This window comes from Hoplias malabaricus, chromosome Y (assembly GCF_029633855.1).
Source record: "Hoplias malabaricus isolate fHopMal1 chromosome Y, fHopMal1.hap1, whole genome shotgun sequence".
Classification (NCBI taxonomy): domain Eukaryota; kingdom Metazoa; phylum Chordata; class Actinopteri; order Characiformes; family Erythrinidae; genus Hoplias; species Hoplias malabaricus.
The window spans coordinates 15,790,362-15,813,365 of record NC_089820.1 but is presented as its reverse complement, the minus strand read 5'-3'; the positions used below and the strand labels follow the sequence as shown (position 1 = coordinate 15,813,365).

At 37.0% G+C, this 23,004-nt stretch overlaps 2 protein-coding genes across 13 annotated transcripts; one reads left to right on the top strand and one right to left on the bottom strand.

Moving 5' to 3' along the window:
* Positions 1–341: 341 nt before the first annotated feature.
* LOC136677741 (WD repeat-containing protein 5-like) lies at positions 342–6,254 on the bottom strand. Of its 3 annotated transcripts, XM_066655340.1 has the most exons (15): positions 6,136–6,254; positions 5,775–5,828; positions 4,986–5,076; positions 4,733–4,841; positions 4,566–4,639; positions 4,047–4,136; positions 3,754–3,843; positions 3,565–3,648; positions 3,436–3,491; positions 3,307–3,353; positions 2,777–2,852; positions 2,656–2,689; positions 2,446–2,520; positions 2,257–2,344; positions 342–1,494 (listed from the first exon to the last, which is right to left on the bottom strand). In XM_066655340.1, exons 3-15 carry the CDS (start codon positions 5,055–5,057, stop codon positions 1,394–1,396), a joined length of 996 nt encoding a protein of 331 aa, XP_066511437.1. In that variant the 5' UTR covers positions 5,058–5,076; positions 5,775–5,828; positions 6,136–6,254; the 3' UTR covers positions 342–1,393. The 3 variants fall into 3 exon arrangements, with proteins under 3 accessions (XP_066511437.1, XP_066511439.1, XP_066511438.1); XM_066655342.1 differs by lacking the exon at positions 5,775–5,828; XM_066655341.1 differs by lacking the exon at positions 6,136–6,254 and having other exon boundaries at positions 5,775–6,021.
* Positions 6,255–8,012: 1,758 nt separating this feature from the next.
* LOC136678089 (bromodomain-containing protein 3-like) lies at positions 8,013–22,066 on the top strand. 10 transcript variants are annotated; one of them, XM_066655921.1, is made up of 14 exons: positions 8,013–8,122; positions 9,622–9,659; positions 10,381–10,764; positions 10,859–10,996; positions 11,106–11,250; positions 11,598–11,776; positions 12,214–12,585; positions 12,809–12,937; positions 13,220–13,408; positions 13,824–13,892; positions 16,797–17,035; positions 17,549–17,838; positions 18,427–18,552; positions 20,028–22,066. In XM_066655921.1, the coding sequence occupies exons 3-14, from the start codon at positions 10,564–10,566 to the stop codon at positions 20,147–20,149; spliced, it is 2,199 nt and encodes a 732-aa protein (XP_066512018.1). In that variant the 5' UTR covers positions 8,013–8,122; positions 9,622–9,659; positions 10,381–10,563; the 3' UTR covers positions 20,150–22,066. The 10 variants fall into 10 exon arrangements, with proteins under 10 accessions (XP_066512018.1, XP_066512021.1, XP_066512020.1 ...); XM_066655924.1 differs by lacking the exon at positions 9,622–9,659 and having other exon boundaries at positions 8,023–8,122; positions 12,217–12,585; XM_066655923.1 differs by lacking the exon at positions 9,622–9,659 and having other exon boundaries at positions 8,023–8,122; positions 20,031–22,066.
* The last annotated feature ends 938 nt before the right edge of the window (positions 22,067–23,004 follow it).

The window sequence follows — 23,004 nt, the reverse complement described above, 5'->3', positions numbered from 1 at the left end:
TTAAAAATGAATCTATTTTTGTACAATTGTAATTTTAACCTTTTATTCCAATGCAGCTGTTTCCTTAATTCTATTAAATGTTGCATACACGATTGGTGTAAATGTTAATTTGTCTTTTAAAGAAGAGGTTCAGACTCTCAAAAGAGGAGTAAGGGAGATGCTACCATTACATTTTTCCTCAGTTATTTTGCCATTTTGTGTCATTGGGCTTCACCTGGAAATTGCATAATTTTTTATACACTAGTGGAATGAGAGTGAATTGATGTGTGTTGTCCTATCATGCAATGTTTATTGTATAAAGGACTATTAAATTCTCAGTTCTGAACATTGTTGTCCTCAAAGTTCTATGTGATATAAATTATCTATCAACTATATAAATGTACATTTTAAATCTGCCAGGTCAAATCACAAATACATTTTAAAACATACCTTTTTATTTGATATCTATATTATAGATTCTCCCCAAAAATGATATTGTATGTAAGCTGCTTATTTTAAAGAACACTATGTCATTTTATTATCTTACAATTACAGCTTCAGAATCATTGTAATGCTTCACTTACCTGTACTAGGGAGAATAAAGCCTCTGTTCTTGCTAATCTGGTTTCAGCACTGCAGAGACTTCACTATGTAATTTTTGGACGAGGGCAGGTCACCATCCCAACCCCCTCCCTCCTCCCCTCCCTTCCCCCTCAATTTCAGGATATTCCAGTAAAAATTAAGTTCACTCTGCAACTGTAAGGTGAGCAAAAATATCAAAGCTTGTCCAGTTTTCCTTTAAAATTTGCAGATGAACATGCAAACATGACCAAGATACCAAAAAATGGTCTTTGCAATTGAAATGTAGATATGTAGCTAATATCAATCAACAGTTGAGTGAATAAAAATAAGATGATGTTCCTAAATCCTATTTGTTAAGTGCTTCTGACTTACAAGCACAAGACTTAAAAAAAGGTGTACAGCTCACTTCACCCCAAGGTCTTATTAGCACTGACGTTAATTAATTGCATGGTTAGCTATTCTTTGCGAGAGGCCAGAGAGAATGATATTTGTTCCTTGTATTCAACTTGTTCCACCAGGGAAAAAAATCATGTGAAGATAATCTCGGTCAAATGATGTACCATGATTTGGTGTCAACCTCATACTGCTGGTTTATCAGTGAATGACAACAACTAAAGGCTGTAAAGAAGATCAGCCATAGCAATATAACACATGTAGAGGAAGCAATGGCTTTGGGGAGACTGTCATTATTTTGAGCAGAATGGACCAGCCCATCTCTCAGTTTACTTGCTCTAGTCGACTACCAATCCATCACAAGGACAGAGTAAACATTGTTCAAAGCTCCTCAGGTGCCAGACGTCTCTGGCAAAGGGATCTTAAGATTTTCTCTGCCTTAGCAGTCACTCTTCCAAAGCTTGATTGTCTTGTCATTCTCCAGAGCTGCAGATGCTATGATGTTCTCCGTAGGATGACATGCTGTCGCAATCACCACATCTAGGAGAGAGAGGGGAAAAAACCTTTATAGGAGGTGCATAGAATCACTGTCAAATTAAAAGCATGTATCTCTATTTTTGTGGATCTCTAGTTTACAGCATCATTTGAACAATGCAGATGATGTACCATGATTTGGTGTCAACCTTATACTGCTTGTTTATCAATGAATGACAAAAATTAAAAGGCTGTAAAGATGATTAGCCATAGAAATTTAACACATGTAGAGGAAGCAATGCCTTTGGGGAGAAACAATGCTTTGGGGTCAGCCGTGGCCTGGTGGTTAGGGAACTGGGCTTGTAACCGGAAAGTTGCCCAGAGCCGTCAGGTTATGACCTAACCCCCAACTGCTCCCCAGGCGCAGTGGCTAAGGCTGCCCAATCACTCCGGGCATGTGTGCTCACTGCTACTTGTAAACGTGTATTTCACTGCACGGAATGTGGTTAAGTTAAATGTGGAGAACAAATTCCTCTGTGTGCAAGCACAGTTGCCAGTAAAGTAATTCTAATTCACAAAGATGTCATGCGTGTTAACATTTCATGATGAATGAACCAATAGAAATGCTCAATGACTTGACATAAACATTTTTTTAAACATTGAATTCCATTGAAAAGTTAAGAAGGGTGTATTTTGCTGCTCCTGTAAAGTTACTGTTTTGAAAAATACATTGGACAGCAACGATATCTTACATGTATATTAACTCATAGGAGTATAGAATATTCCATAAGCAATATGTGCTACAGGGTGTAATATTGGACACCCTACCTGCATGTCCTTGTAATTTCTGCACTATTTCTTTGGTCTGTAGGTTCCAGATGTAAACCATGTGGTCTTCAGAGCCTGAGACAATCCACTGGATGGAGTAAGAATGCCTGAGTTACTTAAAATGGAATTTACTTGGACTATGTCCAAAACTAAAATAAATGTAACAACAGCTTTGAGAAGGCTACATACCTTGCCTCCGGTAACAGAGAAATTGGCAAACACACAATACTTCTCATTCTTATGTCCAGTGTAAGTCTTCAGACACTGCAAACACGCATGAAGGGGAAATAAACAAATGCACACTAACAAAAAATAACTGCTCCCTGCAGACAAAGTAGTCTGGCCTAAATATAACTGATATCAGTTTTAAGTGTTATTTTTCTAAATACAGCAACCTACCTTCCCTTTACTGTAGTCCCAAAGTTTTAGAGTACTGCAAGAAAGAATACATTAAAAATATGCTTTGCATAATCTAGAACTGCTATAGGCATGTGGTTTTTAGTAAGACAGTTATACTTACTTATCAAGTGTTGCAGCCAGTATGTACTTCCCATTTGGTGAAAACTTGACAAATGAAACTGGGGGGTTATCATCATCTGGAGCCCAGAAAATGTCAGTGTTAACAAACAATTAATTCCCTGTTAGAGTTCAAATTCAAATTTAACTCAGATTCAACTAACACACAAAACAATAGTCACAGAGAATTATATCAAAGAAAATTGTGTATTTAATATATTGCACTATGGTAAACTGAGTTTGAATTGTTGTTTAAATATGAGTTTTCTACAGTTTTAAAATCCCCTCTCCATAAAGACCATATACACAAAGGTAATTGAGAAAACGGTTATTAATTCAAAGAGATCAGAAGTAGAAAAAGGTCACATAAAGTATATAAGCTGATAAAAATCATATATGTATCTCAAAATGTACACTGTTTTAAAAAATGGACACAGGCTACACACACGTACTTGTTGCAATATGTGAGATGAAATGCATTTATTAGCACTTAAAAGAAAACATTGTTTACGTTTATGGCTTGCAGTCACATACCAATAAGCGTCTTCAGACACTGTCCAGAAGCGGTGTCCCACATTCGGCTGAAAAGCATTAAAGTGTATATAACCAAAGACAAAGAAATGTAAGATGATTGGAACATGTAGTGAAGGCATAAAATCTTACCAAAGGCCATCATAGCTACTGGAGACTATTAGGGAGCCATCTCTGTTGAAATGAACCTGGAGAACATAAAATTTTAATCTTAGAGGTATGCATCATTTCAGTAGCAGATTTACTTTGTCTGCCACTTACAGCAGAAACAGGGTCAGAGTGAGCCGGTAGGGTCTTCAGACACTTGCCAGTCTTGACATCCCATATCCGTACACTCTCATCAAACTGACAACACAAAGTCAAACCTTAATTTAACGTGCATGAATATAAACAAATGACCTGAAGTACTACCAACATGTAAGTCAGAATTTAATGTAAACTAATACTCACTGATCCAGATACCACCAGGTTTGACTGAGGGTTGAAGTTACAACAAAACACATAGTTGCTGTGGCCTTTCAATGTTTTCAGACATTTCCCCTTTAGATTAAACACAAAATATGAGTCGGATTAAATATGATTTCATGGTCAAATCCAGCAATGTTTACCCATCAGTGAGAAACCAATGCCAATGTTAAATCACTTTGAATTCTCTGAGAGAGTCTATTTTTATCATCAGTGAAACCATGAGATATTAATGGAAACTACATCAAACCAGAGATGCTGTTTATTCAACCACTTACTGAGCCCATGTCCCAAATCTTTAGAGTCTTGTCATCTGATGCAGACACCAAAAGGTTTGAGTCTGAGGACCATGCCACATCAGATATACCCTAAGGAGAGTAAACAAGATCCAAGTTAAAACATAGGAATATGTCTAAAATGCTCCTAGGCAGATTACATTTATTAAATTTGATGGAGGTGTATCCCCCCGTTATGTTTTGAATCACTCACACACACACACACACATATATATATAATTTTCTAGGCTCCTTATGTTTTACATGATTGCTGATTCATCATAAATGTCAACTGAACACATATGGAGGATTAACAATTATTTGATTATCTAAACCTGAGTTAAAAGGACAATTTTAATACTAAATAATGAGAAAATAATCTCTTAGATTATTAGATAGAGGCTTAATCAGGAACCCTATTTTTAGATGAATATTATTTGCGATGTACTCAAAACAGGTTATACATCAATATTCCATGTATTACAACATAAATTATTAAATAATTATTTTAAAAAAACTTACAAGTTTATGTCCAGTGAGTGATTTTTCAAATTTTCCATCATATGCGCCCCATATTTTGATTAGTTTGTCAGCCGCTGGAAAAAAAGCATGTTAAACTGTCTGGTCTGTAATCCTAAAGATTTAATTCACTAAAAAAGCAGCCTAGACCTAAAAAATTAAAGCCTTACATGAGCTGGCCAGCCATTCACCATTTGGGCTGAATTTGACAGATGATATAGCTTTTGTGTGTCCCGCAAGTGTGAACTTCAGGGTATAGTTTGGCTTCACTGGAGCAGGCTTATAAGGAAAGAACAATATGATTACATGTTTCCATTTAAAAAATAAGGGAAATAAGTGTTATTTTTGTAACAATTAGCTACAAACAGCTTTACATCTATATTCCAATAACTTATCTATTGTTCTCTAGCCTCTACTCTGTACCTTGGTGGATGGTGCTGATGATGAATGTGTTTTATTTGCTTCAGCGTCTGCTTTCTTTTCTTCTGTTGCCATGACTGTAGCTCATCAAACACTTTATGACAAAGAAATGCAAGACAGAGCAGCAGTTCAGACTAGGAGTAAAGAAATATAACATCTTACAACACAAGTGGATTATCTTATTCTGCATTATCTGATTCTTTGTTGTTGTCTAGGATCTGAGTCTTAGGATGCTTGTGCAGTCTGCTCCAGTCTAGGATAACAGTCAGGAAAATATACTACATTTGTCAATTTTAGTAAACACCTACTCGTTCAATGCTTCTTCTGAAAAATGGGTATTAATTAGACATTGCAACACAACTGCTTTAGCAGGGTCAGGTCTTAATGTTGGAGGAATTAGTTCCGGATCAAAAACTCCAGTCCAACCCAAAGGTCATGGATCACCGCAGAAGATCGTTCCACTGATCTACAGCAAAATTCAGAAGGAGTTAATTTTCTTCTAGCTAAAATAAGGCACTGACCAATACGAGGCTATATGTCTACGGAGACTGGTGTGACTGTTTGGCAACATAATCTTAGGGTGCAACATAAAGTACCTAAATTCTCTATTTAGAAGCAGTGTCAGTGAAATTCTGGAAATATTTTATAGACAGACAAATATTCTTGTACACGTGGTATTTCTTGATTTGTGTGAATTAAGTTAGTTGATCTGAGTGCTATATAAATAAGCAGCACATTGGCAAAATTAATGGGTGAGGCGCGTTATTATGGTCTAGTTGTGCCCGTACTCACTGTGGCCGCTGGTTGTTTGGAGAAGTCTGTATAACTCCTTCACCTGAGCGCCACCTGTGAGTTAAACGCAGTGGACATTATGAGACTCCTGTTTGATTCTTATTCGGGTTTCTAGCTAGTTCCTCCCAAAATTGTGCATTCGATTCTGCTTCGTCTAAGGCGGAGCGGGAAGCTTGAATTAAAATGACAACTCCAGCTTTGTGCTGACATTCATTAAAGGAACACCTGCCGTTACTGACATTACTGGGCTATAGTGGCTAATAACATTAGCCATCCACGGACTATGTTGTACTTCCGTTTTACACAAAAAAATCCGTTCACGCTGTATTAAACTGGGGACTGCAAAACCCTTCTCACTTACTTTTAAAGAACAACTTAAATCCGTTTATTTGGACAAAGCAAACATCTTGAGTTCAGACTAAGTGACTTACAGAAAACACCATTTAACTTTCAAAGCCTATCTTACAGCTTTCTTGGAAGAGTGCGGCGCATGCGCTTTAATGACACCCCCTGCGTCACTGTAAACAGTTCTGCATGTTTCTCTCCTGATCTCCCTAGACACTAATTCAAAAAAAAGGGGGGGGGGGTGCTACAAATATATTAAAATCTTAATGTAAATAAAACATGTTCAGTGAAGAAATCAAACACGCGAAAGCGTCTTAAAAGAGTATTACCATTTGAAAGAGTATGAAGTATGAAATTAAAAACAGTTATGTTGGAAACATGCAGACTTGCACCTGCAGTGGTGCCATAGCTGTATGTGGTGCAATCAAGTTTGAAGAAAATAAAAATCGCCTACTGATGACGTATCCTAAATTGGGTGGAGCTTTTGAAACGAAAATTGGTTTTGATGGGACATTTCCTCCTACCCTACACGTTTTGATAACATAAATTTGAATATCACATCTCTAATTTTAGCCTTAATATCAGAGGCTACAGAAGCAGTTGATATTTGTTTTATGTATTTGTGTAATCTCTTCTGCATATTATAGTGAGAGAATATTCACAGATAGAACGAATTCAGTCAAAGTCATAAGGCAGAGCATACACTTTACTTTAAAATTATGATACATAACAGGACAAATAACATATTGTTATATGCTAGTTATTGCATGCTTATATAAAATATTTAGAGAAACATTGTTTGGATTATTGCCTGTTATAATATTTAGATACAGACTTCCACTCTTTGCTCCACAGTGTTGTACATGAAGTAGTCAAGTGAATTGAACAGAACTATTTATTATACGCCTTCCAATCTGCAGGAGCCCAATTTTTTTTCTTCACTCATCAATATTTAAAAATAGAAATGACCATTTCTGTCATCAATAGGCATTTATTTGAGTTCTTGTGAGAATTCTGCCCTGATCTGATCTGCCTTGCCCCTCTCTCCTCAAATTAGCACTCATGCAGTACTGATCTCCAGGCCAAACTGCTGCTACACACTTCTCTGACCCACAGCATCAGACAGACAGGTAAAGTGTTGTGTGTGCAATCCCTGACGTTGCTTGGTGCAAAATTCAGCACAACATTTAACATTATAGCGCCACTGAAAACTCTTGCCTTTTCATACAAAGAGCATCTATGCTTAACTTATAAGCATAGATGACGTGTATAGCTTACACGTTTTGTAGTCATAAGTTATAAAACACATGATTTCAAAGCCTTGTCCAGCTGTTTACTGACGTTTGTCATGTTTAATGAAGGGGAAGAGAGACAAACTGCAGCAAACAGACCGACATGGAATTTAAAAACAGATTTGCTCTTTTACAATTTTTTTTTTAATTTATCTTCTTTTTTTTATTTTATGAAAAAATTGGCGATGGGTGTCTTTTTTTTTTTGGCTTGAGCACCTGCCCCCAAAATGTCTGTGCACGTGCCTGCTACAGTGTATAGTTTTAGAACTACAAAGTGCTCCTGTATGGTCAGTGGTGCTGAGAGAATGGATATTATTGTGGAAACAAGGAGGTGGTTTTAATCATTTGAAATGACTGGTATTAGATAAATAAACTATTAGGAATTTTAAATTTGCTTACACACTGAAATATGTTGTCATGCGTTTTGAATTGTTTACTCTAATTGTCTTGTTGTGTTTAATATATTTAAATTATACTTGTTATTTTAAAAAATGGCAGTGTAGTTATATTAGAGCGCCTCCTGTCAAGTTCAGCCCTTATCATCAGCTTCAGAGCAGCAGGAGTCAGGACCACAATACAGTGCGACAGTACGCATGCGTACAACACTGACCAACTAGTGTCGACCCCAGCCGTCTATTATGCTCCTTCGCTGCAATAAAAGCGACCCGAAAATCTGCGAAGAAAACGCTGCCGGAGCTGCTTGGAGTGAAAGTAATAAAAGTGTAACATGCCTATTTTACCGTTACCGCTTTCGGTTGGAGATTATTGGCAGTACATATTGATTCCTTTCTTTTTTTCGGGAATACACAACTGAATGTGGAGCTCTCGGAGCTCGATTCGCCTCCTCCTCTCTCTGTGTGTAGCTAACAATGTAACAAAGCGGCTCTTATTTTAGTCTTACTCCGTGTTAGGTAAATGTAGATAGGATTAATAGCCATTTGAGTTGTTCCGGGTTTGTTTTCTCTCTGGTTATGGGACTCGGTTCATTTTCAAATTGGCCCGCTAACTGGCTAACATTAGCTGGCTGCACGGCATGCACACAATGGCTATCGTTGACGAAGCCGAAGTTAGCTGCTTATTCGGCAGCGTCTTATAGAATTTTTCCGTTCCACCTTAAATGGGGCAGCGGTTGTATACAGTCTCTCTAGTCGGTAGACTGGAACGGCTACACCATTTAAGGTGGAACTGATTTTTTTAAGAACCCGTCTATCGCATTGGAAACGATAGCCCGCCATCTTTTTAAAGAAGTTCATCTCCAGACATTAGTGGCTTCTTACGCTTGTAGTCCAGGACATTGTTTTAAAAATACGTTTTGCTAACGTTATGTTACTTAATGTCCGCGGTCTAATTTTGTGCCCTGTGAGCCAATCAAATTTGACTTTACTGCGAGGGTTTTTTTCACGTTATCTTGTGAGGAACTGATTGTTTTTTTTTCTCTGTAGCGTTTGTTTGTTTTTTTTATTTTTATTTTTTTTTTTTTGTAAAATTAGTTTTTACATTATTTTTTTGTTGTGTGTTTAGGACTGCTGTATGTAAACATTTCGCCCTAGGTTCTGATTAATTGCTTCTTTCAAAGAGAAGCCCCTGGTTGAAACACGCCTTTATAACTTCATTGTGGTGGGCGGGGATAAATGTGATTGTTTTTCTTCTGTCTAAAAAAACAAATACGTTAAAATCAGCGGCGTTTAAAGCGGACTCAAGTGGGAATATGCTTTCAAACTTTAGCTCTGTTTAGATACTCAGTCAAACTTTTTTTTTTATTTTATTTTATTTTATTTTTTTTAATAAAAGATAATTAGTTTTGTGCAAACTCTGATTAATATTTTGAAAGCTTTTATATCTGATGAAGCTTTCTTTATGTATAAGGAATTTTTTCCTTTACGTCTGCCATAATTCCATTCAGAATATAGTGACCTCTGCATTGTCACACAAACAGCAGGCATTCCTCGTCTTATTTCTTTTCTTGATTGGACACACACTGGTAACAAATTGACAAAATGCTAGTATTTACTATTTGTAAAGACGCACACTGTATGCCTGTGTCAATGTTTGAGGACCTTTCCTAGACTAAGACTAATTCCAAATGCAGAATTGAGTATTCCACCAGTTTCTGCATCATGTAAATTTTGAGATGTAAATATTCATTCAGAGAAAAATTGATGTGATATGATGCATTGTAGAGAAACTTGCCGACTCTGATTTCTTTGCAGTGGTGGTGATGGGAACCAGGGGTTGTGATGTCTACAACGTAAATATAGTCATTTTATTTATTATCTTCAATGACCAGTAAACCCACGTGCGTTTTGAGTTTATTTTAAATGGTAAAATTGTGATACATCTTTTTAAAAAGTGCCTTACAACATCTTGCATACGTCTCTCTGCCTTGCAAAAAAAAAAATAAATACAATAAAAGCATATTTAAAAATTCTTTAACAAGATGTGGCAGACATTAGTGTACGTATAATCGTATATGCAATAACTTTCTGTAAGTTACCTTTTAGAAGCAATTTAATGATGGATTTTTTTTTTGTTTTGTTTTGTTTTGTTTTTTTATTCACCAGTCAATTAAAAGAGGGCAGTCCTGAATGATATCGTTTATAACAGTTTGGTGTGACAAAAAATTGGTAATCAGAAAGTGCTTGACAATGCATTGACAATAAACAAAAAATAATATATAACTTATGTATATATTTTAATTTCTGTATGTGTTATTTCTGTTGGCTGATGCTATTTTTATTTGTTTATTAATTTGGTTCAAATATAAAAGAAGCTGAGAAATCTTGTAAGACTTGTATGCAAACATGAGTGTATTACCTTTATTAAACTAAAACTAAATATCATCATATGCCTAATATATTTGGAAGTTTAAAAATATCAGTATCTTACAACTGTAAAACAAGATATTGTCTGTTTTATGTTGAATAATAAATAAAACATTTACTAACTCTGGGCTTTCAATGTTTTTCTAGCAGTGTGCTGACACTCAGGTCCTGAAATGGGATGTGTGTATCGAGGAGGGAGTAAGGAGAAGAAAGAGGAACACAATAATCACTAAACTCACAGAGTCCCAGACATCAATCAAGTGAATTTTTCCCCCCCCTTTTTTTTTTTTTTTTTTTTTCCCTCCTCCTCCCCTCCCTCCGCTGTTCAGAATGTCAGCGGTCACATCTCCTAGCCAGGCTCCTCCCACTATTGTCAACCCTCCTCCACCTGAAGTTACGAACCCCAATAAGCCTGGCCGAAAAACCAATCAGCTACAGTACATGCAGAATGTAGTTGTGAAGACTTTATGGAGGCATCAGTTTGCTTGGCCCTTTTACACACCTGTGGATGCCATCAAGTTGAATCTTCCGGTAAGTAAATATAATTGAGTGGTTTGTTTGCTTCTTTGCTGTCAAATCAAAATTTCCAGTTTTCTCAACTTGTTCATAATATCTTATTCTTAAGGACTACCATAAAGTTATCAAAAACCCAATGGATATGGGAACAATCAAGAAGAGACTTGAGAATAATTACTACTGGACCGCTGGTGAATGCATGCAGGATTTCAACACTATGTTCACAAACTGTTATATCTATAACAAGGTAAAGGTTTTTTATATTTGTGCATCAATATATGCTCAGTACAAATTTTTATATTTGAATATGGCAATTGTTTTATTACTTAAAACATGTCTGTATATTCATTTTACAGCCTACAGATGATATTGTCCTCATGGCGCAAGCCTTGGAAAAAATTTTCCTCCAGAAGGTAGCACAGATGCCCCAGGAGGAGGTGGAACTACTGCCACCACCTCCAAAAGGCAAAGCACGCAAACCTGGGCCACCCCCTAGCTCAGGTAAATCTTTTTGTCCTCTAGTTACTATAATATTTTTTATCTGATACAATTATAGAAATGTATATGTTGATACTGATACCATTTGGAAAATTTGAGTTGTTTTTATTTGAAGCACTATAGCTTCCTCAAACTATTGAAACAGTGTACTACACTACAAAAAGTACACACATGGCTAACATCATTACTAATTGTAGGGTGTATTTGTTTGGACTGGATCAAGTTCATTTTTTTTTCTCACTCATATCTGATTCATTTTTTTCACTGATTCATAATACTAGATTAGTACCATCTTTAGTTTTAAGAGTCCTTACACTTTCCCACTCTTCCTTTTGTAATATGTCTAACAGAAAATCAGCAAGCTTTGGCTATGTCCTCTGCTTCCCCGTCCTCTTCGTGTCCAAGTTCTCCTCCACAGCTGCCCCAAACTCCTGTAATAGCAGCCACGCCTGTGTCAACCATCACCTCCAATGTCCAAGCTGTGCCTCCTGCTGCATCCATGCTCCCCAGTGCACAGCCTGTCGTCAAAGTAAGACCTTCGTTTGACCAGTGGAAACAGTAATATTTAGCATTTTTACATGGTGCTTTCTTTCAATGTTGACTGTGCTTCAGATCACTGTCATATTCATTTTTACACACTGGGCTGGATTTTCTGAAGAATTTTTGAAATAGTGGGTGTTTATTTAAACTTATTCACAAATCTTTTAGATATTTTTAATAATCCAAAATTGCTCTGTTTATTTATGATTTTCAGCCTTAGCAGATGATCAAGTAAATTATTTAAAATGTTTTATGGTTTTTAAGTGTTATCCAAAGCCAACCTTTGTGTCCACACAAGCACAGAAAGGGTGCTTCCTCTGTCATCCTTGCATTTTGCCTTTAGTATTCAATCTTCCATGCTCTTTCAAATAATAGTATGATTTTATTATTATTATTATTATTTTATTATTGTTTATTTGGTTCCAGAAGAAGGGGGTGAAGCGGAAAGCAGACACCACCACCCCCACCACCTGCGCCATCACTGCCAGCAGAGGAGAATCTCCCACCGGCATGCTTGAGTCCAAACACAGTAAGGTCATCTCCAGACGTGAGAGCACTGGCCGACCGATCAAACCCCCCAAGAAGGATCTAGAAGACAATGAGCTGCTCCAACAAGGCAACAAGAAGAGTAAGCTTAGCGATCATCTCAAATACTGTGACACCATCCTGAAGGAGATGCTGTCGAAGAAACATGCAGCCTATGCTTGGCCTTTTTATAAACCAGTGGATGCAGAGGCCCTAGAACTGCACGACTACCATGAAATCATCAAGCAACCCATGGATCTGAGCACTGTCAAAGTACGTTCTTCAGATGTTCATTGTCATTAAATCTGTCTGTTCTGCTTTATAGGCACCAAATTATTTCTGCTTGCAGTAAGTTTTATCGGTAGGCTATAAAATAAAGTTGAGATTAAGTCAGATTTGGCTTTTGTCCTGCCTATTATCATACCTAGTCCTATTATTGTAGTAGTAAATATTTAATTAATTTTATACATATTCTTACATGCTGTGCGCTCCTTAGAAAAAGATGGATGGCAGAGAGTACCCAGATGCCCAGAGCTTTGCAGCAGATGTCCGGTTAATGTTCTCAAACTGCTACAAATACAATCCGCCTGATCATGAGGTTGTTGCCATGGCAAGGAAGCTTCAGGTAAGAATAAAATCAAGGGCAGTTCTTCTGTCATATATATATATATATATATATAGTTATAAATAATAAGGAATTGGTCTGGATATAAGGAGTCATTTGAAAAAAAAAAAAAAAACTAGGAAAATGTGTCTACAACCATTTTATCTCTGGAACATTGACAGGTTTATTTTAGTTCACATAGAATATACACTTTTTTTTAACTACCTACACCCATCCACTTTCACTTTCTCTCAGTTGCTTTCAACAGTGTCCATATAACAATTTCATTTGCTCTTCTGGCAGGATGTTTTTGAGATGCGCTTTGCTAAGATGCCAGATGAGCCTGCTGAGCCATCATCCCCTGGGGCAGTCTCAGCCACAGCCGTGGTCAGCAAGAGTACGGGCAGCAGTGAGAGCAGTGCTGACTCCTCCAGCTCCAGCTCTGACTCTGAGGAAGAGCGTGCCACACGTCTGGCTGAACTGCAGGAACAGGTGAGTGTCCTGCAGGTGGGTCCCACCATTCACAACCAAGATCCAAAGCAGGGGTGGAGGGACAGGTTTGAGGTCTTAACCACCCATCCTTACCTACAACCTACCCACCCCAGATTCACTGTGTAAGCGCCATTGGATAACTTTTTAAAAATTATTTATTTGTCTAAACTGCCCACTTTGACCCAGGACTGAAAATTTAACCCTCTACCGCCTCTGCATTTTATGTTGGCATCTTGGTACACTGGGTTGCATGCAGTACAATTATAAACTGATTTTTGCCAAATCAGTTCCTGTCACACCTAGTTTCATGCTATTTTTCTGGCTTTGACGTAATTTGTTGTAATAAATTTCTAACGTTTTTAAATATATAATTTTGAGAATGACTATTTTTGTCCCACTTTGGCTTTTTTACCAGCAAATCACTAAGGACCACCCGAAGGGTTACAGGGCGGGGGGAAAAAACGGGTGTGCCAAACATTTTCAGGTGATTTATGTTTTTATTTCCCCGTCCTCACCTTCCAACTAAACCTTCCATTTTTTTGTTAGCACCTGGTTAAATGAGCGGTAGAGGGTTAAGGTCGTACCTGTAATTGAGCTGGGCAGTCATCTCCCTCAGTGAGCCTGCTTTGCCACACAGCTTGCTTTTTCATTCTGCTTTCTGCTCTGCTCTATGATCTGCTGAATGACATTGATTGGCATGTATTTTGGGTTTGTGTTGGATTTTTTTTTCTCCGTTGTGCTTCTCTAAAAGATGGCACAATTCACCTCTGAAAGAATTGTTGTAGTGAGGTTTGGGTAAGAGATGGACAGCCAGTTGAGAAAGAACTATGTTGCCAGTTAAAGTAATAGTCCAATGCAATTCCGAAAAAAAAATACATACAAATATATATATTTTTTTCCTGCAGTTAAGGTATTGTGCAAAAAAATTTTTTCATTGGGTATACAGTGAGATTTTGGTTTTAAAGAGGATATAACATGGGGGGTGGGGGTGCACTTCTTCAGTGCATCTGCATATTGTGTGTAATTTGGAATGCTTACCAGATCACACAAGACGACCCAGTCTTTTTTTTTTTTTTTTGGTAGGCTGTCTAACTCGGAAAACATAGAATAAACCACGTGCCAATCTGATTTTGTTAAGTTTGTGAAGTCATGTACAGAGACATTAGAATGCTGCCTCCTCATCCTAGTCACAGCACTGGACCCACATCTATGTGATGTATGTAATTAACAGGAGTCACTTTATGCTCAATAATTTTATTTATCTGTGCTTAAAGTGTAAAAATAAGAAAAGAATAAAAAGAACCGAGCAAATGTGTGTCAAAATGAAACTTCCACCTGGTTGCTTCTCAATGGTTGAACTAAGCTGTGGCTCATCAGAGCTGTTTAGACGGGGTGAGTATGGTGCCCTAGTACTTGATCCTTGTACTGTTTTGATCAAAGTAAGTCATAGATGACTTTCTATGACCCCAGGAAACTGTTTCTACTTGTGGAAAAGGTGTATTATATGCACCCTTTTAAAATTGCCTTGTAGTTGGTCAAATGCATACAGTATTAAATTAACAGTCACTTCTGGTTATATATCTGCAGTTAAGTGCACCCTATATGAATTTCCAAATTCCCAAATGTTTGCAATCTCTCAAATTATTCCAGCATCTGATCATTTTTGCAGCATGAGCAAAGGTAACATGATTTTCTAGCCTGCAAAGCTTCTGCAAACCAACAACAGATAGTAAGATGAGCAATAAGATGTAGCTAATGAATGAGAAAGAAACATCCTTTAGAGCAGAACTGTAAATCAACCATCACAAAAAGAAACATGGTAAATAAGGTGTTACTTGGAAGAAAAATGGCAATCTTTTTTACCATGTATGCTTCTACCTCTGAATTTTGGGTGAACATTTGCAGATGCCTTTTTCCCTTGTGAGGGCATTGGCCACTCATTCTCATGGGGGTCAAAAGATAACCCTGTTTAGAAATAGTTAGTTGTTTTGCTCTCTTTTTCTTTTTAATGAATACAGATTTCTCATCCACAGTTAGGTGTAAGATATACATTTTCAGGCTTATGAGGGATTGTCCCATCAGGTACATTTTGTCACAGACATCATCAGATGAAAATCTTGCCAGAAGTGAACCTCCTCTATGATCACTTGTACGTTTTATAACAAACAGCAACTGACAATAAAACTGTGGGATTTGAAAAGTCATGTAATATCCACTAGGCCTAAACTGGAGCACAGTATAAAATAGAAAGGGCACCATGAACGTATATTGGTATTGGCAGCTATTTTTTATAATTCTGTATATGTTTTTTTGTCACGATTTTTTTTTTAAAAGAGCATTTTGATGGTATTTTGGAAAAGCTGAACTCTGATGTAATTGGTTATTTTCCAATGCATGGGATCTACTTGAGTCAGCTTTTTTGCTTTTCCATTAGGCAAAAAAACCTGTTACCTGGTACATAAAAACAGGTACTTTTTTTGACTCCCTGTTAACTTGTATTTTTATAGTATTTTTTTATTAAATTAATCCGACAACACAACGGCATCTCTCAAAATTATGGGCCAAACGTGCCACAAAGAATGAAAACCCCTACTGATCTGTTTGGTATGAGGTGAGGAGTGCCGTTCAGTCCTAGAAAGACAAAATAACATGATAATACAAGACAATTAAATTGCATTTAACATTTCCAATGCCATTGATGTGTTTTTCATAGCCAGTGGGTCCCATTAGAGATTTATAAAAGATTATTTTGTGATATGATCAGCTACATTTCACATGGGAGCTGTGATATTGAAAAAGCAAATGGATATCATGCCATGGAAATGCTCCAAATATATGTTGTTGTAAAAGCATCTGCCCCATTTTGAAATAAATGTTGCATTTCATATTCCATTCTTTAATTATATTACATTTACATAATTACATTTTAATATTCATGTATATGTATCAGCGTATGCACCAGCATTTCCAAATATTTATATGTACATTTTAAAAATTTGTATTGTGACCAGTAAAAATGGAAAATCATTTCATGTATCACCTGTAATTACATAAAAGAAAACGTACAGACAGAACCAACTGATTAAAAGTCAAAAAGCTGTTTTTTTTGTTTTTGTTTTTGTTTTTTTGATGGGGAAAAGCATTGGATTATCACTTCATCTGCAGACCTCTTCATATGTCATTCCTTTTGCTTGTGGGCAGTATTAAAAATAAAAGAAAGATGTGTAAAATTTAAATGTCATTCATTGTCTTTTAAAAGCTATTTCCCTCATCACTTTGTCTTGCCATCAGCCCCTGCACAGTTAAAATCCTCCTTGCAACTAGTAGCACCTTTTGTAGTTGGCCTCTGTCCTCCTGTTAACTGACTGGCCTTTTCCCCTCTCCTCAGCTGAAGGCTGTTCATGAACAGCTAGCTGCTCTGTCACAGGGCCCTGTCAGCAAGCCAAAGAAGAAAAAAGAGAAGAAAGAGAAGGAAAAGAAGAAGAAAGACAAAGAGAAAGACAAAGACAAAAGCAAGGCCAAGGTGGTGGTGGAGGAGGAGAAAAAGACTAAGTCTTCACAGCAGAACAAGCAGACTCAGCCAAAAAAGAGCTCCACGAGGAAACCTAACAGCACATCCACTACCAGGTAAAGATGAATGTATTTATTTATTAAACTTTAAATTACTTAACGTTAAAGATGAAAACAATGTATAGGATGCCTGTAGTTTAATTCTATATATAACACATTACACAACATTAATATTATGGTAGTTACTAAAGCATTTATAAGTTACCCAGTATTTTAAAGGGGCATTCCAGCCTAACTGAAGCACTGAATGTTATGAAATGTTATTCATTACTGTGTTAGCATACTAATGTGTATGTGGATGGTATTTTCATCATGCACATCAAGCCAGTTATTTGGAAACCCAACTAGGAGACAAGTTGACATGTTTACAACAGATGAAGAAATGAATTATTTTTATTTACTCTGAAAAAGTTTTAAATTCAATTGTGGAGATCATTCTGAATAGGACCTAAATGCTAATTCTTTTTTGACCAATGTTTGTTTTAAAAAATAATGCCCATAGTCTGTTTGCTAAGAGAATATCTTCAATACTGCAGTGTCATAACTCATCTGAAATGTTTAATTCCACAGGCAGCCCAAAAAGGGTGGCAAACCCAGTGCAGCAAACTGTGAGTCAGATGAGGAGGAGGCCCTTCCCATGTCATATGATGAGAAAAGACAGCTCAGCCTGGACATCAACCGGCTGCCAGGCGAGAAGTTGGGTCGCGTGGTGCACATTATCCAGTCTCGGGAGCCTTCGCTGCGTGATTCTAACCCGGATGAAATTGAGATTGACTTCGAGACACTTAAGCCTTCCACACTACGTGAGCTGGAGCGCTATGTCAAGTCCTGTTTACAGAAGAAGCAGCGCAAACCTTTACGTAAGTTCAACCCTGGTTGCTTTTCAAAATGTGTGTTGTCTCTCTATCTTTCTGACCTGAGCTCAGTTTTCTGCTACAGACAAAACTCTCCTGTCTGGCTGCTGAAAGTGCTCTGAAAGCTAATTTGGCCCGCAGTATTCCCATTCCTGTGCTAGGAGCACTCCCTTTTTCCGCTGTGTTGCATGCCTTTTTGGTGGATTACTTTTCCACTCTTTATTTAGATTAACACCCTTTTCCCCATATGAACCACCAAAGGTATAAATAGAACAGTAGTGTTCAGTTAATTTTGTTTTCTATATCTTTATATACATCGTTATAAAACTAACCTCAAGGAAAAAAATTGAATGGCCTTCTATTAAGCTGTCAGTTAGTAGTATTGTTCATATTAGCGGCCTGTTTTAGAATGAGTGTTCCATAGTTGAAGCAGTAGTATGCATTTAGTTAATTGATTAATAACCTAGAGATTAGATTCAGTAGAGGAATAACACAGTTACAGAGTAGAAGAGTGCTTTTTGCTGCTTGTTGCCACGGCGGCGAGGTGCGAGGCTGACCTGGGACTCACTGGTCGCCGCTGTGTGTCTCCTGCAGCGGGCACTGGGAAAAAGAGTGCCAAGACTAAAGAGGAACTGGTTCAGGAAAAGAAGAAAGAGTTAGAAAAGAGGCTGCAGGACGTGAGCGGACAACTGAACAACAACAAGAAAGCGCCCAAAAAAGGTACCTGTGTGGCAATGTGCGGATAGAAGTGGGCGCCTGCCCAAAAACGGGCTGATCAGGCAGGAGGATAGAGGGCAGGGCTTTCTAATGTAGAATTTATTTTTCTTAATTTACGTATTGATGGGTTAAATGGATTTTAATAAATTGTAAATTTGGGGTCCTTGTCGACCCCTTGCTAAAATGTAGCCTGTATATTACATCCAAATTTTTGCCAATTCTTTAAGGGTCTGCATGTTTAAATATGACTCGGCTTGAACTAACTGACGATAGTATTGTGAATGTTACCTATTGTCGAGTTTGTTTCACAGTTTAAAGTTATAAAATGCATTTTCTGCAGCCTTACATTTGTCTTAATCTTTGATTTATTTTAATGTGTAGTGCCTGTCTGTATAAGTCAACGTATCATATATAGCCTCAACATTCTGTAGCATTGCTAGGCAGCTCATCTTTTAATTTTTTTTCCCCACACTTGTCATGTTTGTTAAACGGATAGAGCCATGCTGCATCCTTCCATGCATGGAACACCATTCCTTGCAAAACAAAAACTAAAATTATTTTGATATTGTAGTTATATCAAATGTAAAAAAACCACGAAGCATAATTATTGCCTAATATCAACACTAGGCTACAGCAACGGTAGGCTGATTTCATAATAAACTTTTGATGTTTTATTATTCATACAAGAGCTCATTTATAGGCTGCAAGGGTATATTATATTAAGCCTTAAGCCAAAAATTGGGGGGGGGGAGTACTACCAAACGAGAAAGACCTAAGAATCATGTTAGCTTGCAAATTTCTGAGCAAATCTCCACCATGATTCATTTCTAATATTTAAGGAGATTATATATGGTGATATCACATAGCCTTCTAGATTACTATAGGGATAAAGCTGCAACGGTGTAGCATCTCCTACTGTATTATAATTTTTTTTTTTATGTTAACCCTCCTTTTCAGAAAAAATGCTTATTTTGTTGGTTTGTTAATTTGTTTTGGGGAGAGATTTACACCCTCATACCCCACCCCAAACAATACTATCGTCAGTTAGTGGTGGCTGCAGGATGCAATTGAATGATAGTAGTATAGCATACACAGTCTTGTTAGCCTAGACAGGGCAAAGGGTAGAGGAGAAGATGAGAGCAGCCATAAGCCTGGATGAGTGTGGCCTTTGTGTGTCTTGATGCAACATGTACTGACTTGGTGTCTCTGGCTGCTTGAAGGGTGCGCCATACTGTTTGTTCTGTTCTATCATGATTAATGCTTTGCTCTATGTGCATGTCTGTTCTGTCTTAACATACAATCACATGGGTGGGCAAGGGAACAGGGCATAGTGGTGCTTCCTAAGAAACTTCTAATTTAAGCATATTCTTACAATTCATATTAGCGAATGTGAAGTAAATATGAACACAAACATATAATTAGGATCTAATCATTTAGCATCTGTCTGTATTGCACTAATCTTTGCCTCTTGTGTCCAGCAGAGAAGGCGGGGTCAGCGCCTGGGGGTGGGCCATCTCGGCTGAGTGGCAGCAGCAGTTCTTCCGACTCTGGCAGCAGTAGCTCCAGTGGCTCCAGCTCCGAGAGCAGCGACTCAGACTGAGCATTCGGTCATCCTGCCCCTCCTTTACTTCAGCCTCCTCCATTTTCTAATGAGTAGCGTGTGCTGTCATGATAGTGTCTCACTCGAAGACCTGTTACATAAGAGTTAGAACATCAATAAAGACAAGAGGATATTTTAAAAGAATCTGTTGTAGAACACCCTTGGCCTGGACAGAGAAAAGTATGAAAATGATTGCTGATGGTGAAACAGTGTCAAGGTATATTTTGCTGGCCCTCAAAGGGAAACACCTGGTATCACCAGTTAAAAAAGAAAGAAAAAAGTGAAAAAGATATATATATATATATATATTTTTCTTTTGTTTTCCAACATGTCAGTTGTGGAGATCAAAAACCGTTGTGTATAGGAGTTCCGTTCGTTCCCCCAGGTGGAGCCAAATGAAAGACACCTATTCATGGACAAACTGGTAAAATGCTTGGCTCTGTCAGTGAGTAGCTTCATCAAGTCTCAAAATCTGAAGGATCAAGCAACTAACTTTCTCTTTCTGGTGTGGTGGTCATGTTAGCATGACATTTCAGCTCATTCCAGATTTATTTTACAGGTAACAATACTGATTGTTACCATTTTTAAAGAAGACTTATTTATTTTTCATGTAGTGAGGCGCAGCTTTTTATTTTTTATTTTTTTGTCCCCCCACAAGTTCTTTTGACTCGGATATTACAGATGTATCAAGAACTCGGATGAATTCTGTATCTAAATTTACTGCATCATGGGCTACATCTGTCTCCCTACGTGTCAGTATACTGTTGCAACCTGTCCTTTGAGAGGCCTGTGTGTAATCCACAGTCGTTTTGGTTATTCAGCGCTGTAATCCCCCCCCCCCCCCCTTCTCCCGGTGCTTGTCTCTCATTGTCAGTATTTGATGTATAATTTTGTCACATATTGTTTTTAAACTATTATACATTCAGATGGGTTTGTTTGTTTTTATATTTGATTTGCCTTTGAGTACACTTTTTTTTTTATTTCATTTTCTTGTTCACTTTGATAAGCCCAGACTTAATTTTACCCGCCTTGTTATGAAATACTTCAGCTCTCTCTTGTCTAATCATTTGACAGTCAAAGATGGTGGTGACTAAAATGTATTATTTATAATGTAAGCATAATTGGCTCTTTTCTGGCTTTGTTAAACTTGAAACAACACCACACTGGCTTTCTGCAGTCTAATCATCAAAGACATTATATTATTACGTCAAACAGCAGTACTAGGTATTAAGCTTAGGTTTAGTGATTTCCAATGTGTTACAGCTAATGTACTTTCATTTTGTTAATGCATTTTTAATGACTTCATCTCTTTTGAAATACTGTATTAAATATGTTGAGTGGTACTTAAATGCTTCACAGAACATGCTGGAATATTTTCTTGCCATGTCCCTGAATTTGGTTAACTGACTGGTAAACTCTAAAATGAATGAATGTAGTAGCGATCTCTTTGTTTGTTTGTTTGTTTGTTTGGTTGGTTGTTTTATTTCTTCAGTACAGATGCCATCCTGGCATCGTAGCTTAAATCATTAATTTCCAACAGCTTTCAAACCTATCTTATGTCCCAAATACAGTGGATATGTACTTGTTGCCTTAAGATTAGTTGGCACACTAAAATAACTGGGTCTGCTCTCAACAATTGTAGATTTAAGTTGGAACCTATGTCAGACTTGTTTTACTTTTATTTTCCTTTTGTAGCGCAGGTAACATTTGAAACACAGATGTCAGGACTTGTAAAGTGAAATTTTGTAGGTTTTCCTCGCCGTAGTAGAACGTGTGTTAATTCTCCTATTGTTAAATGCCAAGTCATTATCTTTTTGTGTGCAGCTTGGCCTATAAGTTCATCAGAGAGATGTCTTCTTTGAGAATTTTTTTTCTTTTTTTAATTTATATATATTTTTAAACTCTCCTCAGTCCACTAATTTTTCTTTTTTCCCCCCGTGTGATGTTGGCAAAGTTAAAAGACTGAAATATAAATATATAGGCTATATAATTACAGATATAATTGTATATTCATTACTTATTCATTAACATGTCTTGGGTCTAAATATTTTAGTTCTTTTTTTATGAGAGCAAAAACTTTTGTGTATTGCATGCTGATTTACAGTATCTTTCTTAAACCTTTTTGAGCTGTTTATAACATGTAAATGTCATTCTTTGAAGTAAAACGTCAATCTTAGTAGAGTTCCATATAAGTGCAGCCAGTTATTGGAAGTTTGTAGCTGGGTTTTCAGACAGATTTAGGCATACAGATACCTGATGTATAAGCTAATTCGGAATTTGGACTCTGAGCCCCCTTGTTTTTTCGTAAATAAATCACAAAAATCCACTGTGGTGTCTGTTCACTCACTAGCAACTTTTATTTGCATTGTCATGTATATTATTTTAATGGTGTCAGTATGAGTATTACATATTTATATTGTGTCAAATACTGCAGTAAAGTCATGAAAAGCTGCCAAAGAAGTACCACTGATGATTAAAATCACATTCTTTTCAAGTTCAAAGCTGATGTTTATTGCTTAGACTACGAAGCCAGTACTCAAACCAAAATCTTTTGAGTATTAAAGTAAATGTAAGCTCATTGTAATGAAATGTGTAATTTGTCCACATTTGAGTAATGAATTGGTTAAGATGTGAACAGTGTGATTTGGAGTGGTCTAAAGTAAAATGCGTAAAAATACTTTATTAAAAAAAAAATGGGTCTGGAATACACTGCCTAATGCCTGAGACATGCTTTAGAGGTGTACATAGGGCATATGATTTTTATCACAATTACATACACATACAGATGCCATGGTCATTTTGGAAAGCTTTTTGTTGTAGATTTTGAAACCTGATTCATATCACCACATACAAAG

Coding starts and splice junctions, on each gene's coding strand:
- LOC136678089 (XM_066655921.1), top strand. CDS start 10,564: ATGTCAGCGGTCACATCTCCTAGCCAGGCTCCTCCCACTATTGTCAAC. Junction 12,938..13,219: donor CCATGGCAAGGAAGCTTCAG/GTAAGAATAAAA, acceptor CTCTTCTGGCAG/GATGTTTTTGAGATGCGCTT. Junction 13,893..16,796: donor GGTGTGCCAAACATTTTCAG/GTGATTTATGTT, acceptor CCCTCTCCTCAG/CTGAAGGCTGTTCATGAACA.
- LOC136677741 (XM_066655340.1), bottom strand. CDS start 5,057: ATGGCAACAGAAGAAAAGAAAGCAGACGCTGAAGCAAATAAAACACAT. Junction 3,844..4,046: donor AGATTTGGGACATGGGCTCA/GTAAGTGGTTGA, acceptor TTTAATCTAAAG/GGGAAATGTCTGAAAACATT. Junction 2,521..2,655: donor GGGACTACAGTAAAGGGAAG/GTAGGTTGCTGT, acceptor GCGTGTTTGCAG/TGTCTGAAGACTTACACTGG.